This window comes from Marmota marmota, unplaced genomic scaffold (genome assembly GCF_001458135.2).
Source record: "Marmota marmota marmota unplaced genomic scaffold, marMar, whole genome shotgun sequence".
In the NCBI taxonomy this organism is placed as follows: Eukaryota; Metazoa; Chordata; class Mammalia; order Rodentia; family Sciuridae; genus Marmota; species Marmota marmota.
The window spans coordinates 46,980,262-47,001,155 of NW_026000108.1; the positions used below are offsets into that span (position 1 = coordinate 46,980,262).

General features: G+C 31.0%; 1 protein-coding gene across 30 annotated transcripts in view; it reads left to right on the top strand.

Annotated features, from left to right (window-relative positions):
- The window catches only part of Adgrl3 (adhesion G protein-coupled receptor L3), a 790,900-nt gene that overhangs the window by 721,566 nt on the left and 48,440 nt on the right, over nucleotides 1-20,894 (top strand). For 18 of the 30 annotated variants that reach the window (XM_048784572.1, XM_048784544.1, XM_048784554.1 and 15 more), the window contains 4 exons: nucleotides 33-59; nucleotides 2,600-2,768; nucleotides 8,965-9,090; nucleotides 13,688-13,784. In XM_048784572.1, the coding sequence (XP_048640529.1) occupies nucleotides 33-59; nucleotides 2,600-2,768; nucleotides 8,965-9,090; nucleotides 13,688-13,784 (419 nt within the window). Of the gene's footprint in view, nucleotides 1-32; nucleotides 60-2,599; nucleotides 2,769-8,964; nucleotides 9,091-13,687; nucleotides 13,785-15,970; nucleotides 17,259-20,894 lie in introns of those variants that run through there. The other 12 variants (XM_048784551.1, XM_048784558.1, XM_048784562.1 and 9 more) reach the window with 2 other exon arrangements.

Sequence of the window (20,894 nt, forward strand, 5' to 3'; positions counted from 1 at the left end):
TGTTCTTGTCTTTATGTCTATGCATTCTTTAGCTATGAGGATAACAGACCCTTCATCAAGTAAGAATGACCTGAATGGCTGATAAATTCCATTTATCAGTGTGGTCCCATGAACCAGCTGTCAGATCAGTACTGAAAAATCACTAGAGCTTCTGTCATTCACATTGAGGCAGAAGAGCAAACTGTGCAGGAAAATACTCTGGCATACAACTTATGTGCAGAATAAGTACACTACAGGTGTATTGCCAAAAAAATAAATAAATAATTGCTCCACCTCTGTTAATTGGATATCACTTGAATTCAGCACCACAGTAATAGCATTTCCTGTGGGACAGACTTGTTTCATTTTGAATAGCTTTCTTTTACATTGTGATATGTTCCTCTGTGCTGCATATGTCTGCATTTCCGTTGTCTATTTGGGCATCATTCACATGAAATTACTTTTTTATAGTATATCTTCAAAATGATCTTATGGGTATGAAATTACCCATTGACTATTGCTTTTAATGATTTGCTATATTAAATTTTCAAAAAGGAAAAAAAAATGTCTCCCACAAAAGTTAAATTTTACATATCCAAAATTATCCCTTTCAAATTTGACACCTGTAACTTGATTATTAATCTCATTGTTTATGAATATATTTAAGTTTCTGAAACACAGCTACAAGTCTGTAGTGGTCTATTAAATATAGGTATATATGTTAATTTGGGCACATTTTTCATATATGTTTTAAAATGACATGTCCTGCAAGAATAAACTACAATTTGGCAACCTATGGGCAACCTTGCTATAGACTTTCAGTTTGTTCTTCTGGTGAAGAGTCCTTTGTTTTCATTTTTCCCAATGCCATTTCACTTAATTCTTCATGCTTTTGCTTATTTTTTTGCTTTTGAAGTTGGAGATCATTGCAGTTTTACATCATATAGCCCTTGGCCCCATCACACGTTTTCTAGTGGATAATAGCTGACTTGAATATTTTTTCCTAACATCTTATTTCTAAATCTGAATAGCAACTTTGCCTTGATTTAATGGCAATTCTTTCCAATTTTCCTTTTTCCCATGTCTGTAGAAAGCGGAGAGCTTTTCCTTCAATGTTCCCGTATTTGTGAAGTCAGTAGTAGAATAAAATATTAACATCTAAGATGTTTCCTACTTAATATAAGAAAATAGACCACATGTAATAGAAAACTTCCTATAGGGATTCTTAATTAAAAAGTGTTAATGTCTAATATTAAATATTATCAGTTTAGAGGGCACTTAAATCTGAAATAGAGTGACTGATTGATGTGGGAGAAAAATAGTAAATACTTATTATCCTTTTTTAATATGACTTTGGGACCATGTAATTCTTTCTAAAAAAAACTTGGAACTCAAAATTATGGTAAAAGATATGCATATTTTCCACTTCTTTTTGCAAAGTTCCCATCCTCATAAATATTTCTTCCTTAGACAGTGTCAGTGGAGGATTATAGTCTGCTGAAAAGAAACGTTAGTTTGCTCTGTTTAAGGAAGGCATGCTGGGAAAGAAAATGATGGGTTTATGAGTGCATAGCAATCTTGATTCCTTTGGTCCTGTTCTCCCATATGCTTAGAAGTTGAGAAGGATTCCATTTCCAGTTATTGGAGTCCCATCTATTAGAATAATTCATTTTATGTTAATAATAAATATATAGCCTACCACAAGTATATGAACTTATTCACCCACTTATTACTATTATAAATGGCAGCTTGGAAGAAACTAAGAGAATGGAATGAGAGTGAGAATTTGTCTTCCATGATCTACTACTCTTTTCATACCACTCCATCCCCATTCTCAGCTTCATCCTCTCCCTTGAGTTTACAGACACTTCCAAAAATGAAGATTCCCTGAGCCTTTAAGCTTCTTTTCAACAAAACTGCAAAATATCTTACTGAAAAAAAAATTTAGTCCAACATAACCTAGAAGATAGTAATCCAAAGACTCAATGAAAGTAAAGCCAGGGTGATTCCAGTAGAGTGGAACTGTTTTATTCCCATCCACTATATGGCACACTTATTCTGCATAGGTATAGAATTAAAAAAAGAAAGAAAAGGTCTTTTTCAGTTCATATGTGTACTCTGAAAACTGGCTCCTTATAATATGAGTTATGTTTTTGTCAGTCAACATAAAGTTTTTATGGAAAAAGAGGAAATTTGGAAAAATAGGGTAAAATTATTTCAGATGAAGCAATAACAGAGGGAGTTCAATCAAACAAATGTTATGCCAATGAGACCAGTGGAGACTAATATAACTTTACAGAATTCTCCCCCTTGCCATTCACCATAATTACATCTCCATACCATTTGCATATGTGCTGCAAATACATGAATAATTTATGGAACAAATCTGCTTTTGCTTAAATGAATTTCTGTGTTCATAACATTTTCATTCACATATATTTCCTCAATCTTGATAACTTGTAGCCCCATTAAAATCTCAAAGTACTTATACCACCTGTCTTACATTTTCTGTCAGTAAAACTTACCATAACATTTTTTTCAGTGTCAGTATTTTTGATATGATATGGTTGTATTAAAGATCAATTATTTGATAATTCTAAATTTTCCTTTCTTTTTGCAGGTCATGGGTTATAGGTGCAATAGCTCTTCTCTGCCTGTTAGGATTGACCTGGGCCTTTGGACTCATGTATATTAATGAAAGCACAGTCATCATGGCATATCTCTTCACCATTTTCAATTCTCTACAGGGAATGTTTATATTCATTTTCCATTGTGTCCTACAGAAGAAGGTAAGCTCGAATTCTTTTTTATTTAAACAATAAATGACATACATTAAATGATAGCAAAGCAACTCTAACATAATCTAATATATTATTCTTGATATGTCAGTCTGTAGTAAGTAAACATATTGTTTCATCTTTTATATTAGTAAAAATAAAACAAATACAACATAAAACCATGATAGAGTTGGTGAGAGTGTTCAAGTAAAAAAAAAAAATGTGATTTGACCAATGCCCAAAGTTATTTTCTTATAGACTTACTTTTAGTCTTTAATCCATTAGCAGTCAGATAGAATTTATGCATTAGGAAGTAAATGTTTTCTAAAATGAGGGTAGGGTATCATAGGAAACAAATATACATATGTGTATAATTCCATATTTTTAAAATATAGTTTGCACTCAAAAACAAGATGTCTAGACATTTTATGTAAAATACTATAGTTTTATATCTTTTGAATAAATAATGGTATACTTAGTAATATTTCATACTTTTCTTTAAATGTGCCTTTTATAAAAATCAGGAGTCAAATGATTAAAATTCAATTTTAAATTTTTATATTGATCTAATTTGTAATTTTTCATATTGTCAGTGGCATAATATATTCACTTTCAAATCTTATTTAAGCAACAAAATATTTTTGCTGAATATTTTAAATTGCGAGGTTGATTTTTGATTCTTTATTAAAAATTGTGACTCTATATCTCTGAAAATGTAGACCCCTCAGCCAAATTGCCTGGCTTTTAATTTTACTTCCTCTGATTAAAAGGATATATGATTTGGATCAAGTTAATTAACCTCCCCATATCCAGGTTTCCTCATGGGAGTCATGCAGGTGATAAAAATAATTATGTAATATTGAAAGAGTTGGCTCTGAAAATAAAGTGGCAAAATGTTAACAAAAATTACCAGAAAGAAATAACAAGGCCCATGGTTTTGCTTTGGGAAATAAAAAGTAAAATAAAGATACCTATTTCTAGAATTCTTGACTTAGGACCAAAATCCAAAATGGGACTCAAAGCAAGTTGTAAAGGGTGTACACTAATCAAGATGGAAAAAAAATAAAATGTTATTATATTTCAATGTTAGGTGAAGATTTGGACGTAAAATTAGTTGACTTGGTCACACAATACAGAAAAGTACTAATATATCAGGTCCCAAGTAGAGACTACAGAAAGTAAAAGAATATTGTATTAGAAGCCATAAATTTTAACATAATGAATTAGAATTCACCCTGGAAAGCAGGTTATATTACATTGGATGAACTCCACCAAATGATGATTTACCACCACCACTACCACTTTCCCCCTGCTGCCAAATTACAGTATCTCAACTCATTGAATTTTTATTTTTTATTTATTGCCCAATTAACGGAGTACCAGCCTCAATATATGATTTTGTGGTCTTCTTGGTTGTTGACATCCAGAAGGCAATCTGTGAAAGAGAGAGGATCTTACAGAGAACATCTGGTAGTGGCTCATACTACTTCTACTCCCTTTGCATCAGATCGGATTCTACCAATGGCACCAACTAAGTTGCAAGGCAGATGGGAAACACAGTTTAGCTTTTTTACCCAAAAAGAAGAGGGACTGGGTATGGTCAAAAGCTAGCAATCTTCTATGGTTGGTGAGTTTAAAGAGCAGGAGGCATATAGATGGTGAGTAAGAATACAGATGGAAAGAAAGAGGTTTCAGAGGAGAATAATAAGTAGCAAGACATCACAGTGAGTTAAAGACAGGAGAAAAAGTAAAGAAATAGTGGTTAGCATTGTAAAAGTTATTAGGGAAGTCAGAGACTAAGTATTTGGGAAAGTTACCTAGATTCAGATTGTAGAACCCTTAACTGAAAACGGAAAGTGAAATCAGGGAATTAAGGGAAAAGTTGACTTTTGTACATAAAAATATGGAAATGATGAAACATGGTAACTGGTCATGCCATGTAGAAGTATAGTGAATTGTATTTACTGTCATCTTTATTTTATAGATTAGCAGAAAATTTGAACTAACAAATTTTAAATTTTAAAGTTAACATAGAAATTGCTATGCAACAGAAAAATCTTTTTATATGTATATCTAAATTAATTTTTATTTTTATTAGTTAATACTTATTGTAGTTTTTTCTAATTATTGCTTCTCTCTTTCTTATCTAAAGTCCTCACTAGTTATTAATTAGAATTGCATTTGACATTCAGGTAGAATTTTGTACCTAAGGATCTGAAACAAACCTAGAGTTTTTAGTATATTTAAAGTATTTTACACAAGTCTAATTTTAAATATATATGTATATAATCATCAAGTTCAATTCTTTTATTCATTAGAGCAGAATTCAGGGAATTATGCTTCATGGGCCAAATTCATGCAACTTACTTTTATATGTTTAGTTAGTAAACCCAGAACTGTCTTTGCATTTTTAAATATTTTTATTTACATTTTAAAATAGGTACATTCAAAATATCATTAGTTTTATCTCTTGCCTCACAAAACCTGAAATATAGACCATCTTAGTCCATTTTCTGTTGCTATAACTGAGTACCACAGAACAAGCACTTCTTTTACCATATGATTCTAGAGTCTGGGAACTAGTTTTCAACAAATTAATTTGGTGGAGGAGTTGGGGACAGTACCATAGTATTGACTACCTGTTCTTTCATGAATTTGCTGGGCTCTGCTTAAGAAATTTTATTATCTATAATAACAAGTAAGAAGTATATTGTTTTATCTATCCTATATTTTGAATTTTTAAATTTTCTGGTATTTTTATTGGTTTCAAAAAGATGGCCCAATATCAGAAAAGAAAAAAAAAACATGAAATTATTGTTTGCTTCATACCTTACTGAAAAAAAATCAAGTACTGTTCTTTGTAGATACAGAAATAGTCTTAGGGGGTTTTCTTTCTTCCTTTTTTTTATTAGTTACACATGACAGTACAATGGTCTTGACATATCATGCATTTGAATCAAATGGGGTATAATTTCTCATTACTCTGAGTGTACAGGTTGCAGAATCACAATGGTCATACAGTCATGTATATACATACAGCAATACTAGTGTCTATTTTATTCTGCTGTCCTTCCCTTTCCCCCTTCCTCTTGCCTCTCCTCCCATCACTTCTCTCTACCCAATCTAATGTGACACACTTCTTTTTTTTATTCATCTGATTGAATTTCACTAATATGCCCTTGTTAATATAGTTGCTCATATATTTGGAGTTGGAAAAAAAGGAAATATTCTATTTTTGAGCTTTTTGTTCTTATGGAGTTATTTGTCAGTCTTTTCCTTAGTATGCCTGGTTGTGTCACCTGGATTTCCATGTATTCCATTAAAAGTAGTCACTTTTGCTTTTGTTATGGTCTCAGATATTTGATATTCTCTCACAGCTTCCAAGATTATTTTGTTTCTGATTTGAGTATGGAAGAAATATTCCAATCATAAAGTACATTCTCCTTTCCTGTCTTCTGTATTCTAGAACAACATCACATTGAAAGAAGATATCATTATCTGATTGGAGTAATTAAGATGCAGTATCATGTGATATAGATTAGAGTATGCAAATGATTGCACAATCAAAGAGGGTTTTTTAAATTATAATCTAAAGAAAAACATTTCATGGACACAGTCCATGTTATGTTTCTTTCTTTTCTTTCTTTTGTTTTTTTCAAGACATATGCTTCCCATTTCAAATCACAGCACAGCAAAATGAAGTCAGTATAATGATTCAGTTAGTAATGTAGCCACTGTGGGACTTGGCATCACCAGATCTCCTGATTTGCTGATTGTTTATAAAATCAGTTGAGAACATTCAGCCTTTGTTGGAAAATGCAAGTAGCCCATGATGAATTTCATGGCTTATCCATTATTGCTTTTTTTATAGGAAAAGGAATGGTTGGTTCTCCTGTCTTTTCTACCCCCCACCCCTTTTTTTTTCTTTGTATTAAAGTATTTGTTTAGGTTTAAATCACTTCACTAAAAAACATTCATCTAGAAAGAAAAATACAATTTTCTGAATACATTAGGAAAAACAAGGTGGAAAGAGAGACAAAGAATTTGATCAATGGTCAGGTTCTTGGAGATGCTTCATAAATTCAGTACAAAAATCACCTGACTGTAGTCAATAATGCTTACCTTTGTTGAGAGATTATGCTAAGCCTTCCCAAGTTCTAATTGAGAAAGTCATCTGTATCATTCTTTTCTGATAAAGAGAAAGAGATAATTTAGTAGAATAATGATAATAACATACAATGCCCATGTTGGTCATATATTAATGTTAGAAATGTGGCATCTTAGAACTTTCTAATCATGAGCACCTAAGATTTGGACCTTTTCACAGGAAGAACATCACTTAAGCTTTGCAATTTCATTGTTTTACCATTCCAGTATCCTTCTCTGTAAAATGGGAGTAGTAATTATTTCCAGAGTCTTTTTGAGGAAAATACTTTGCATGCTTGCATGCAAAAAAAAAATATTAAAAATCAGAAGTTTCTTCATTCCATCCTTCCAACATACATGTCTTATAAACACACACAAATAGGTTCACACTCACTTATTTTTAATAAAATATGGATTAACTTGTAAATACTCAGTAAAATTAGCTGTATTTCTAATTATTGATAACTGTAACATCAAAAAATTTGATTGCAAAACATATCATTAGAATATTAAATATGTTATTAAATGTAATTTTAAAATTCCAGAGTGGAGAAAAGCTGGGACCTCATAACTCTGTTTCACTTGCAGTGTTCTCTCCATCCAGAATACTGTTTTCTCCCCTCTCTTACCCTTTTTTTTTTTTCAACTTCACCATCTAAATAGGCTAATCCCAACCTATCTTTGAAGATTTTCTCCTTAATCTTCTCTACTAAGAAGCCATCCTTTGCTTCTGCCCCCAGCAGCCAGCAGCCAATCCACATGATGCATGCTTTGATTCACCTCTCATGTCTCCATTCTTTTTTTTTTTTTTTTTTTTTTGCACCAAGGATTCAACTCAGGGGCACTCGAACACAGTGGCACATCCTCAGCCCTATTTTGTATTTTATTTAGAGACAGGATCTCACTGAATTGCTTAGCGCCTCACTGTTTCTGAGGCTGGCTTTGAACTTGCCATTCTCCTTTCTCAAGATCCTGAGCCACTGGGATTACAGGAGTGCACCACCAGGCTGCCAGCTGCCTGCCCAGCTCCATCATTATTCTTAAAAGTAATAACATTTGATAAATGTGAATTCTTGAGACAAATCTGAATGATCTGTCTTTGATTCTGCTATATCTTTGACAGAGTGAACTTTGCAAACATTGAATAAGAATCATTTGAATGGAGGTGTTAACATACCATTCACACTCTATTTTTGCTTTGTGAAGTATGAATGTGTATAACCAACAGGATAAGATGTCCCTTTTTTGTTGTTATTGATAACAGAGGTATTGTTTAGGAAAATTCCTGTTTATTTTTGTGTATTTTGTCCAATTAAATAGGAACTAATACAAATTTTAAACATGACAATGAAAGTTTCCCCCAAATTATTGATTTATTCTCTGCTTGAAAATGTTAGTTAAAAATATTCATCTCTTATTTTCTTATTTTATATCACAACATATATTAAGAATTTAATCTGCAGTAGTATAAAGAAAAACAGTTGTATTTCTCAGTAATTTTCAAGTATAACTATTTTGTGGACATAAATTTAAAATATTTGCCATTTTTTATTCTGACTTTGAAAATTTGACCTGTTTTAAGATTTTAAAAAGTCAAAGAATATAGATTTAAAACAAATTCTTAGCCTGATGCATTCTCTTTTTCTGTCTTTAAATAATCTCTCTTATCTTTCTCTCTCTCTGCATCTCCTCATTCCTTCATCCCACTCTTTCTCAGTCGATTTCTGCCTAAAGAACACTAGCTACAACACTTCTTCACAACAGACTACCTTACATCAAATTTATAAGCTAAAAATAATGTCTTTGAACTAAGATATACTACCACTAAGGTATGATTGGAAATGATTGTGTATTTGCAAAGTCACTAGTTATGCCAAATTCCAAGTTCAACAGTGTGAATATAATTATTTTATGTTACAAAATATGTGCTGGACAGTTTATTCTGTATTTGTAGGAAAAGGAAATAATTGTTATCAAAAACCAAAACTCACATATTTTTTATACCCTACTTCCCATTTGCAATCAATAACTTGCTAATAGAAGTTAATATTTAATTGGCTAGGTACGAAAAGAGTATGGGAAATGCCTGCGAACACATTGCTGCAGTGGCAAAAGTACAGAGAGTTCCATTGGCTCAGGGAAAACTTCTGGTTCTAGAACTCCTGGACGCTACTCTACAGGCTCACAGGTAAATGATGTTTGTCCTCTGAAATTTAATATTCCTTATGTGTAGTCTGTTATCGCTGTTCTTTCCTATCCCAAATATTGATCATATCAAATGTGATGTTGTTTTCATGTGATTGGCATGAAAATGAAATTGACAGAAACTGAAGGAAGCAAAATTTTGTAATGAAATTCAAGGTCTAAGGTTATGTAATAAATAATTTCCTCAAATATTTTTCTAGTTGAATGAGTGTCATAGGTGAAGAAAGGAATTCCCTATTTGATCCATAACTCAAAATATTCTCTCTGTGTGTGCGTATGTATATATATATATATATATATATAATTTGTGACCTTATTATTAGTTCTCTAGCAGATAAAATAATTCTTTATCACATACTGAAATAATTTCCATATAAAATTATATGTTTAAGTAAAAAAAACTATTATAATTCATACCATATTTTTGTGCTGACAAGTTGAGGAAAACCTCAGGAGTGGAGAACTTAGGACACATCATCAAAATAACTGGTCTGTTTCCATCAGCTCAGCACCGAACATAACTATATAGAGTCCCTTATCAGGGAAATTGTAAACCCTTAGGTAAACTGTTGGCCATTTTTACCAGGCTACAATTTCATCCCAAAGATAGTTACATAGAAATTTCAGCATCTTGGATGCTAAAATGAGCCAGTTATAAAAGACAGGATTGTGTGGGTATGAGCAAGTTTGAATTCAGATAATCAGACTAATCGTTTTGTGACTGCTTGTCTCAGTAGGGAAAAAACCCACTGTTTTCAGTGTCATCAGTTGAATTCTGAGTAAGGCTTGATTAAGTTGATAAAGTTATAAATCTCAGATTAATTTTTCTTGACTCTTACCTCAACCTATAAATCTAATTATTTTTCAAAATGATTAGCCCTGGAACAACTCTCATAATTCAATGATAATAAACATTGTTTCCATAAACACTTTTCTGAAATTTAATGAAGTTCTCCTTTATCTATAAATGAAATCATGTATCTAATGTCAATATAATACACTTCCAACTAAAGTTTTAGTAACTCATATTTAACTGTCAAACATATAAGATTATTTTAAATAACTTATCAACCACAAATAATGAAAATTATTACTAAATATAACAAATAGGTATTAAAAATCTGCATTTGGTTTATCACTTCTATATTTTACTGAGGTTGCACAGTTGCATATTAGGGGAACCAGATATACTCTTCAGGTGGGCAGAGTTTTCTAAGCCTAAGACTTCTTAATTTGCCAATTTGCCTAAGAATGGTGGAAACTCCAGAGGATGCTTCCAGCCAAAGCTCCTTTGTATAATCAAGGCCTTTATTTCAAACTTGTCATCCCTCTCCCCACCTTTCCTTTTTGTGATAATATTTTGACAACTTTTAAATCGAAATTACTGAGATTTTGCATATTGTCCACCTGATTAGGTGAATAGGCAAAAGCATTCATTGAACTCACTTGCTATAGTCATTTTGTAGACAAAAGTCATTACTGAAAGTTTCAGTTATTAAGTTACAACAGAGTTATACAATATTTAGTAATACTTCTAGTTTAGGAGATAAAGCAGTGAAGCTTAATAAAATATTGATAAACTTTACGGGTAGGTTCACCTTTGTTTGAATCCTAGCCTTACCATGTGCCAGCTATGACAGAACAAGTTTTAATCTCATTGACTGAAAGTTTTTCATTTGTAAAGTAATGATAATAATACTAATTTCTTCAGTTAGAATGATTGAGTTAATGTATACAGAATGCTTAGATTGTAGGTGCTCAATATATGGTAGCTGCTACCATATATTACAGAATATAACATCAATTACAGAATATAACATCATATATATTTATATATTTTATATATATTTATATTCATAAACTGTATACATTTTAAAATTATATCATTTATTTCTTCACCATTATAGTTTGTAACATCATAATTATATTCCTGGGGGAAAAACTTACATTATTTTCTTATACTTAGGATACTGATTCTGATCAATATGCCAGTATAGGCCTCTATAAAATGATAGTCACTTAGATTCTGTCATTGAGTTAGATAAAACTAATAAAATATGTTTCACATTAATTGTGATTTTCCATAAGCAAAGGCTAATGTATTCACTGATATTAAGGCAAAAATTTGGGGAGCATGGATGCTTTTTTATATCACAGAACTTCTAAAATAAAAATCCTTATGTATTTCACATTTTTATTTAGAAATATTGAGAACTTCCTATATAATACCAGCTAGTCTTTTCGGGGGATAACCTCCCTATAATCACGAGCTTTGATTGTAGTAGTAGGAGAATTTATCAGATAGTGAAAACTGGTATAGAAGCAACATACTGTGATGGAAAGTATTCAAGGGACTACTTGGGTTTTCAAAGACTGTCTTTGGATGTAATAATTATGCCAGTGCTGAATGACAATATTCTAAATGAGAGGAAGAAAGGAAGTTCAGGTGAAAGCAATTTCAGATGAGAAAACAGCTATTGGAAAGCCTTTAAGACAGGGGAAACTTAAAAATTCAGGAACAGAAGGAATCCTATTACGCAAAGTAAAGACATTCTTTAAGAGAAGAATGTAGTCACATTAGAGAGACAATTGCAGAAGTCAGAGGAAAAGGCAGGAGATAGATCCCTATAGTATTTGTAGGAGTAAATGGATTTATATTTTGTTTGGATTGCTTTGGAAAGTCAATGGGATGATATAGAGAAGGAAGAGACAGGGTATCATGCACAGGTAATCAAGATCATGTGATAGCTATTTAGATACTAGAATGACATGATTGGCAAAACTAAGGAATTGAAAATTGACTCCATATGTTGGTGCTCTATCCTTCCTTCCTTCCTGGTACTAATCACTTATAAATGATGATCATTTCCCAAAGAATGCAAATGTAAGCGCACAGAAATAAGTACAGATTTTTTTTAAACTGTGGACTGAAAGATTTTTTTCTTCCCTCTTTTGTATACCTCTAATTGTTCTGTCATTTATCCTTCATTTATTTTATTGACTTTTTAGGTGTATTTACTTTTACATAATATTTTTTTAAAAAAATAATGTATTTAACTTGTGAAATTGTGAAGCATATTAAGATAATGAAGAACTGTGAACTCAATATCCAATTTAAGGAACAGAATTTTTTCTTCTTTATTTAACCTCTTCCTAACTGATCTGTATATGGCCCTACAGAAGCTTCCTAAATTTTGATCTATAGTTTTCTTGACTTATAGTAGTAGTTTTTCCCCCTCCAAAAAATATTTTTTTAGTATTCCTTTGTTAATATTTCTGGTAAAATGATATTATCCATATCTTTAGTCTCACTGAAGAAATCTCTTAAGATTTGTCATTTTTTAATGAGTTTTGGTATATTTTGTTTTGTGTGTCTGTGTGTATGTGTGTGTCATCAGTGACACAGTGGAAATGTGATTAGATATTCAACAGTATTTCTAAATACTTCTGAATACATTTCAAGATTTATAAAAACAACTATATAATATTCTAAGATTAACTACTGTTACTGTTTATGAAGTTAAAACATGGAACATAACCCATTTCTGAGTCGATTTCAACCTTATTTGTAGCAATGTTTCTTACAAACTATTTCATTCTTGGAAAAACCTTCTGAAATATTTTGTTTCTTCCTCCAAAGTTTTTGATCCCTAATTCAATAAGATGGCAAAACAGAAAAAAAAATTTCTTCAAAATGTAATATTACAATATTTTCAGAAATTATCTGACATGTAAATTTGAATTTGAGATAATAATGATGGAAATAATTAAATAATAATGGAAGAAATTTTAGTTATTTATAAAACTTCCTACTCTGAAGCATTGAATGGAGATGAATTGATACCTTTATCTCCTTCAAAAGAAAAGGCAGGATAGTATGTAATCTCTAAAATTGCATAGGTTTTCTTAGAGTAGTTATGGAAAATGTAAACTCAATAGAATTTTAATAATATTTTGTTCTTACCAGTGTCATTCTTGCAAGACTGAATTTTTAAACTAAACTTTTGTTCATAATCTGACAACTTAATACATATTTAAGCATTCACATCCCAGTGAAAGTTATATTGCGCCCAATGTGGTGGCACATACCTGTAATTCCAGTGAATTGGGAAGTTGAGGCAGGAGGAAAGTTCAAGGCCCGTTTCAATTTAGCAAGGCCCTAAATAACTTAGTAAGACCCTGTCTCAAAATAAAAAAAAATCGAAAGTGCTGGGAATGTGGCTCACTGGGTAAGTGCTTCTGGGTTCAATCCTTGATTTAAAAAAAAAAAAAGTTGAAATGAAAATAATTTGTTTTACTTTGGAAACTAAAATTTTAAATTTTCTAATTCTGTGTATAGTATTCTATATAACCTAAAATATATGAATTGGTATAGTGCTTTACATTTATTCCTTTTTCACAGCCAGGTAGTGTCATTAATTTTATTTGTGATATTCTCATGTGACTATGCTATAAGCAGGTAGACATCATTTATTTTCTAGATGCTAGAAACAAAGGTCTCATATAACTGTGAGAGAATGATTTATGTGAAAACTCACAGCCTCATGAGTTTGTTTCTTTTCTTCCTTTTCTCCATTCAGAGCCGAATTCGTAGAATGTGGAATGATACGGTCCGAAAACAGTCAGAGTCGTCATTTATTACTGGAGATATAAACAGTTCGGCATCACTCAACAGAGGTAATTAGAAATGGTTTTTTATATTTATTACTCCTCGGATTACTTTAAAAAGTTTTCAAATGCATTGCTTTATTTGCAAGTTCTAAACCTCATTCCCTTTGGTAGGAATAGTGTAAAACCTGGTTGATTGTAGCAGTGTGTTCCATTATTCATATGCCTGTTTTTTAAATCCTGAATTTTCAGGAAATTTTTTCCAAATGGAAGTTAGATAACGAGAAACTTCTTTTTCCAGTTATCTGCCACTGTTATAAACTGGTGAGCTGTCAGGCCTCATTGAAAGCAGTTGAAATGGGCAATTATGTGGTATATAGTCTGCTAAGCATCATAGAATTCCACATTGTCCCAGGTATAAAGCAATTTCATAGTCTTTGTGGAAGTAAAAATATACTGTCTAATACATACTTAAGGAAACCTGTGTACTTGTGAGGAGAAAATCACATGTAATCCTTATACCTAAAAGACTTATTCATATAATATTGAACATTTTAAGGTCTAGGAAAGCTACTTTTATGTAAATCATGATTTTTTTTATGTGTGTTTATGTACTTCTGGTTAAAATGCTCTCTGGACATCAACATCATTTATATTTTTGAAATGAAGTTCTCTTGATGTACTATTTTATTTGTGATGGGTTCTCTTTCTTTCTCTTTTTCACACTGAGTGACAGAAATATTAGAAATAATTTCACTGAAATAAAAATGGCTAGATACAACATTTGTGCAATCAGTGCTGGAAACTATTAAGAATATAGTTTATTGGTAGAATGTGGTATTTGTATGAACTTAGTTATTTTTAAGGTCAACATTGTTATTTTTTCTTACCCCTAAACTAGAATTATTAATCTGTTTTTAACCTGTTTCTGCCTGCTTTTTGTTACACAAATAATGAAATATTTATTGCTTATGATTAAGAAAGATTTATATGCCAGTACTCTTAATTTCTTTTACTCAAGTAATTTGCATCTTATTTATAGACAGAGATTAGGACAAGTAGTGTGCAAACTGAATTTGATATAGGGATTCACACTTTAATATATCTCATTGAGTTTCATATGCTGTTGGGTGCAAGGTTGTAGTAACTATAATCTAGTTGTGATTTTAAATTATCTACATTAAGTTAAGTAAGAATAGTGAGAGGGAAAATTCCTTCAAATAGAGAAAAATATATTAAAACAGCTACCTTTTTTTTTTCAAAACAACTACCTTCTTCTTTTCTTTGTTGGAATTTACTGGATGATATACATTTAGACAATCTCAAGTTTTTTTATATAGATAATCTTCTCTTTTTGATTTAGTTTTATTCTGTAGTTTGTGAAATTTATCGAAATGTGAGTACTCTATTTTTTTAATTTACTTTTCAAATCACAGTTAGTTTTCCTAGAAAGAAAATTATCCTTATCAATAGGATTTGTCATAAGGTATATTTTGCATCTGTTAATCACAGCATCCATGGAATAGTTGCTATTGTTTAAAGAAGGGATGAGATGACTGTAACAATATACCATTTCTTTACTTATTGTAAGGATGGATATAATATGTAAAATTATTATTTTGTCCAGTATTATTACTAAAATGTATATAAAGTTAGTTAAAACCTTTTTTTTAAGTGGACCATTTTTATGAACTTCAAACTCAAGCACATTTTGTAATGTTATTGATTAACTCCTTACTTCAATTTCTTCTCAATAATGTCACCTACCGGGAATATAACAATATGTGTATGACTGAGTCAATTTGAAATGAATTGAAAGAAAATAATAACATTTCGTATGGACTGATAATATGTCTAGGTCTGTAAACTAAGGTCAGTAATTTTAAAAGATAGTTCTTAAAGCTATTGAATGCAGGATATAAAATTTCTGTGACTTTGAAGAAGTTATGTTGACGAAGACTTTGGGGAGGAGGTTAAATTGAATGCATGATTTGAAGTGTGTCCAAGCAGTGATCTTTTTCATCATGATATGTACTCTTCCTTTCACTTAGTGACTTTAATGGTGCCAGAGATCATAGTGATCTTCATTCCCTGAATTAATTTCCTAGCCCCACTCCAGGTCCAGAAACTCCTGGTTATATTTTCATCTCAATTTTTACCTTAGTTGATTAAAGTACTTTAAAATTTTATTTCTTCATATTATGTCTCTGAAGATAGCCTTTAACCTCCTTCTTTAATCTTGTCTTATTCCCCAGGGTCCTATCTTCCCTGCATTCAGGCGTGTGTATCATATTTAGGTAGGTGGCATCCAAGATTCATCTTTCCAGATAAACACTTCAGTCACCTCAGCAACATAATTATTCACTTGTGTTTATTCAAAAGATTATATTCTCTATTATTTAAAAAAGATCTTAGATACCTCATCTTTGCATCCTCATATATTCTAACTTCCCATTCATTCTTAGTTACAGTTAGCAATTTTTTAAAAAATAAAACTCCATTTTTGTTCTTTCTAAGTTAGAAATATAATATCTCTTATTTTTTTCTTTAAAATAGTGCTGACTCTTGGAAATTACAGCTATTGCCTAACATTGTTTTTCTTATTTTTAATTTAGGTTTTCTTACTTATTTATACCATTGGCCAATACATTTTAAAAGAGTATTATTTTAAATTTTGTATGTCTTCTCATCTGTTATTCCAAGTAAGAATCAGCAGCTACCATCTTTAGGATCCATTAAGAGCAAAGAATCTACCATTCAATGTAGAACAACTTCTGTTTTTGATTTTTAAACTATCTTTTATACTCTGTTCTTGAAATGCATCATTCCACCATATATATCAGATTACCTTTCTAGATTCCCAATATAATAAAAATGATTACTATTGGGGTTTTATTTATTAGAATCATGTGAAACCTTGGAGGATTTACTGATAATTTTCAATGAGTGTACTAATTCTTTTATATTCTTTTGAGAATTCATTGTTTGGTCACACTCATCTTTTTAAAACCTTCTATTCAATCTGTACTGAATATGTGTTTTTATGAGGATATTTCCCCAACTGTTTCCTAAACCTTTTAAAATATTTTGTCTCTGCAAGTTGTTTGGTATGATGTCATACACTCAGGCAAATCCAGAATTCCTTGAAGCCAGTGCTATAACAATTAAATATCACTCACGTTACTTATGGAGTAGAAGGGACTTTAGAAGAGCTATAAGGTCATGGTTGAATACAGAGTCTCATGGTTAATTTTAAGCTACACCAAGTTTTTTACAAGCTTGTAGGTGTAAAGGAGGTTTTATTCATTCATTTATTAAGTATTTATTATTTTATACATGCCTTGAAGATTTAGTCAATATTCAACCCCCAACTCCTCCAGAGCTATTAAAAATCTAATTAAAATCTCTACTAGCTCCAACATCCTGGTAGTGGTGAGAAGGACTTACAGTACTCTTTCTACCCATCTCTCCTGATCATAATCTCTGCTACACAAACCTCATCTTAAACCGTTTAGATTCACAATGCCTCTTTTAAAAGTTGAGTTTGATCCAAAAATTAAGCTTTGCTGAGAAATTTCTCTAGCAGTACATACAAACATCTTCATTTTTGCCTTCCTTAGATCTATATAAAAATCAGAATATCTTCTGAAATTAGATGTTATTGGACATCACAAATATTATAATGGCATTTACCATTTTCTTTTTATTTAATTATTGAGATTGAGAGCAGAATTTTTTTCCAATCAAGTTTAAGAAACTGCTGCCAATGGGGTATCTTTATGTGAGTTATCAAAAGTTACTTTAACGCTCATCCCAGTTATGAGTTACTGCAAAGTTGTGTTCCTTCTAAGTGATATAATTAGTGAAAAAGTCACTTCTTCTGGAATAAATAAATTTTGCCTAGAATCATGGGGTTTTATTTCCCTCTAAACTTCCAACCTCTATTTTGTCAACCTGCCACATGAATTAATGTGATATAAATTTTTAGTAATGGAGAGTTGGACCAGTAAGACTATATTTATTTAAGCCATATTTAAGTGTTATGGTTCAGAAGACTGATCTATAGATATTTAGCACTTATTTATAAATACAGATGATTTTCTTTTAAGTGTTCAGATTTGTATTAATCTGCACAACATTTTCACTGAATTTGTAGTCAGTAAAATTATGATGACCTCTGATGATGCATATATTTTCATAGATTTTTTTTTTAAAGGGTAAATTTTGGCTCTCATTTAGTTTGGATCAGAACTACCCATTGAAAGGCGACCTTACTGGTTTGGGGCATTGTTTTAACAAAGCGGGAAAACTCTGCCATCAAATATACATTTGCAAGTAGCTGACTTACTCATTATAGTTTCACCTAGTAGTTTTATAAACAGACATTGAGTTCTAATCCAGTGACAGTTTCTAAATTGCTTAACTGCAATAGCGATATAAATGGTTCCCACTTCAGAAGGTCCTTGAGAGGAATATATAAGTTAATATATGTAAATTGTTTACAATGGCATCAAGAACATAATAAGCACTATTATTATTACTACTTTATTCAGAGATATCATATTATTATATTTTCTAATAAATGAAAACTTTTCCTTGACAGGGCTCTCAAATAATCAGATATTAAAATTCATCATTTACTACTAAAAGTTTCCTTTCCTTTTTATTTTCCAGCAATAGGTGGGAGAAATGAGGAGGTTACCTGAGTGCCAAGTAAAACAAATAATAATTCACCTAAGATGGTGCTGCCCTTGAGGCTAACAAAGAAGAAAGCTAATAAAACTGAATTGTCTCTTCTCAATTAGAAATTAAATGCAAATTACATCTGCCTATTTGTACTTTCCTCTTTTGATTTGCAACCCTACTCTAGTGTCAAAGAAATAAAGATAATATATTTCTTTTTCTAATTCCTTAGATGATGACTTAACAAACCCCGTCTTCTCTTTTATTCCAAATACTATCCTACCCCTCCAAAACTTAGATAACACCAGTTCAATTCAGACAGTCCTGCTAAATAACAAGTTGTGTAGTAGAACTGGGATATGACTAGACCTGTTTTTAACTCATGCCTTCTCTGAGCCTGTATTGTCTTTTCTTGGTCACTGAAGCAAAAGATATTACACAATAAATCACCTGCTACTCATTAATATTCAAGCTTCTAAACCTAATTTGCTTTTATATTTTTAAAGAGAAATGAAAATGAAAAACTGTAAGTGGTGTTTGAGAACTTAACAGTTTATATAAATTAAAGCTACTAGGGCAAAACACTGATAATCATTCACTATACTTTATTTATGTCAATAAATATAATTGGCTTAAAAGCATAAACATACCATACTGCCCCAGAACATTGCTGTTCTAAAGGATTATAAAATCACTGGTTGTAAATATTAACCAGCTACTCAAATAATCTGACATCTATTTGTGAAATTTGAAAAACTAGTCAATAATGTATCAATAGTACTTGCAGAGTCTAACAAATCAAAGGATCTCATATGACAAACTACTTTTTCTTTATCAACAAACATGATGATGTTAACACAATATAGGTAACCTATAGCATAAATAAAGTTTTCTTTTGAGATTCACCATTATATTTATGTCTGAAATTTTTTGTTCTTTGCATTTCTGGATGTGTACAGGAATGCTATGTTAATTTCTTTGAACAAACATGTCATCAATAAAAATATAGTCAGAAAAGGTTCAATATGATAAAAAATTTGTGTTAGGAAAACCAGGTTAATAACCAAATGCATTGGGGCTGGGGATGTGGCTCAAGCGGTAGCCTGCTCGCCTGGCATGCGTGCGGACCAGGTTCGATCCTCAGCACCACATACAAACAAAGATGTTGTGTCCTCCGAAAACTAAAAAATAAATATTAAAAAAAAGAAAAAAAAATAACCAAATGCAACATAGGTACAGATTTTAAAAGTGAGATGCTGAATTAAATAGATAATTAAATAATACTATTAAATTCTGATTCCTAACCCAATGAGACCAAATAATGTTCAGAATGAACTCTCCATTTAAGTGGCAAAATAATCATATCTGATATTGATTACTAGTGAATCAGAAACAAAGGTCCTTGCTATTAATTGTTGTCAGTCACTTACAAAGAAAAAAACCTTTAAACACTTAACTTACCGGGTTCTTCTTATGCTTTGCTTTCTACTTTGTCTCTTTGAAATGACTCCTTCAAATAATCTTGTTTCCACATAGTAATTAGCCTGGTTTGTATTTGTTATAGTTGTTACAGTATTTATTAAAGCTTTCTTAGATCCCTTCACAAAGAGAGTTCTTTATCTATGTAGAATCCTCATTTTAAAAAATTCATTTGCTTGTTGTCTTATATGTATATTTCTTAGCTCTATTTTATGTATTTTTAAAATGTTTTTCTTTAGGGTTAGATGGACACAATAACTTTATTTATTTAGTTATTTTTATGTGGTGCTGAAGATTGAACACAGTGCCTCACACACATGCTAGGTGAGCACTCTACCATTGAGCTACAATCCCTGCCCTTTTAGCTCTATTTTAAATCAAACAAGCTTTGATAAATTCTAAATATATGTGCTGTAAAACATTTCCAATTAGCTTTGAAATAGTACTATTTATAATATAATTAGAGAGAAATTATTTTTCAAAAAATTATTTTTCTTAGAGTTAAATGTGAAGACTGCAACATAGAAATTGCTATGTGCTTTTCTGTAAAGAACACAATATGCCTCTGGGTAGTTCCAAATAAATTCAGTATTCCTCCTTTATTCCATATAACTAGAATTTGTATATTAAGCATGGTTCTGTATTCATTATCTTTTATCTTACATCCATGAAATAACTGGCTTTATTGGTAGGTAAATTAACTAACTTGCTCAAGATCAAGTTAGCTCATAAGGCAGAAATCTAGATTAGAAGCAAGGTCTTTCTGACCACAAAGTCATAATCACAATAACAATATATCATTCTTTTCATATGATGGCAGTTTTTCATGAAGTTGCTAAATATTATACTAAAGACTTTTTTCAAGGTTGTGTTTCAAAATGACCTTTAATTTTGTCAGCTACTTTGGAAAATAGGTATACTTAACAGTGAGATTGTCATATTTTTATTTCTAAAGTTTTTTCATGTATTATTCATTGCCATTATATTTTGTTACAATACCATTCTTTATAGTAGATT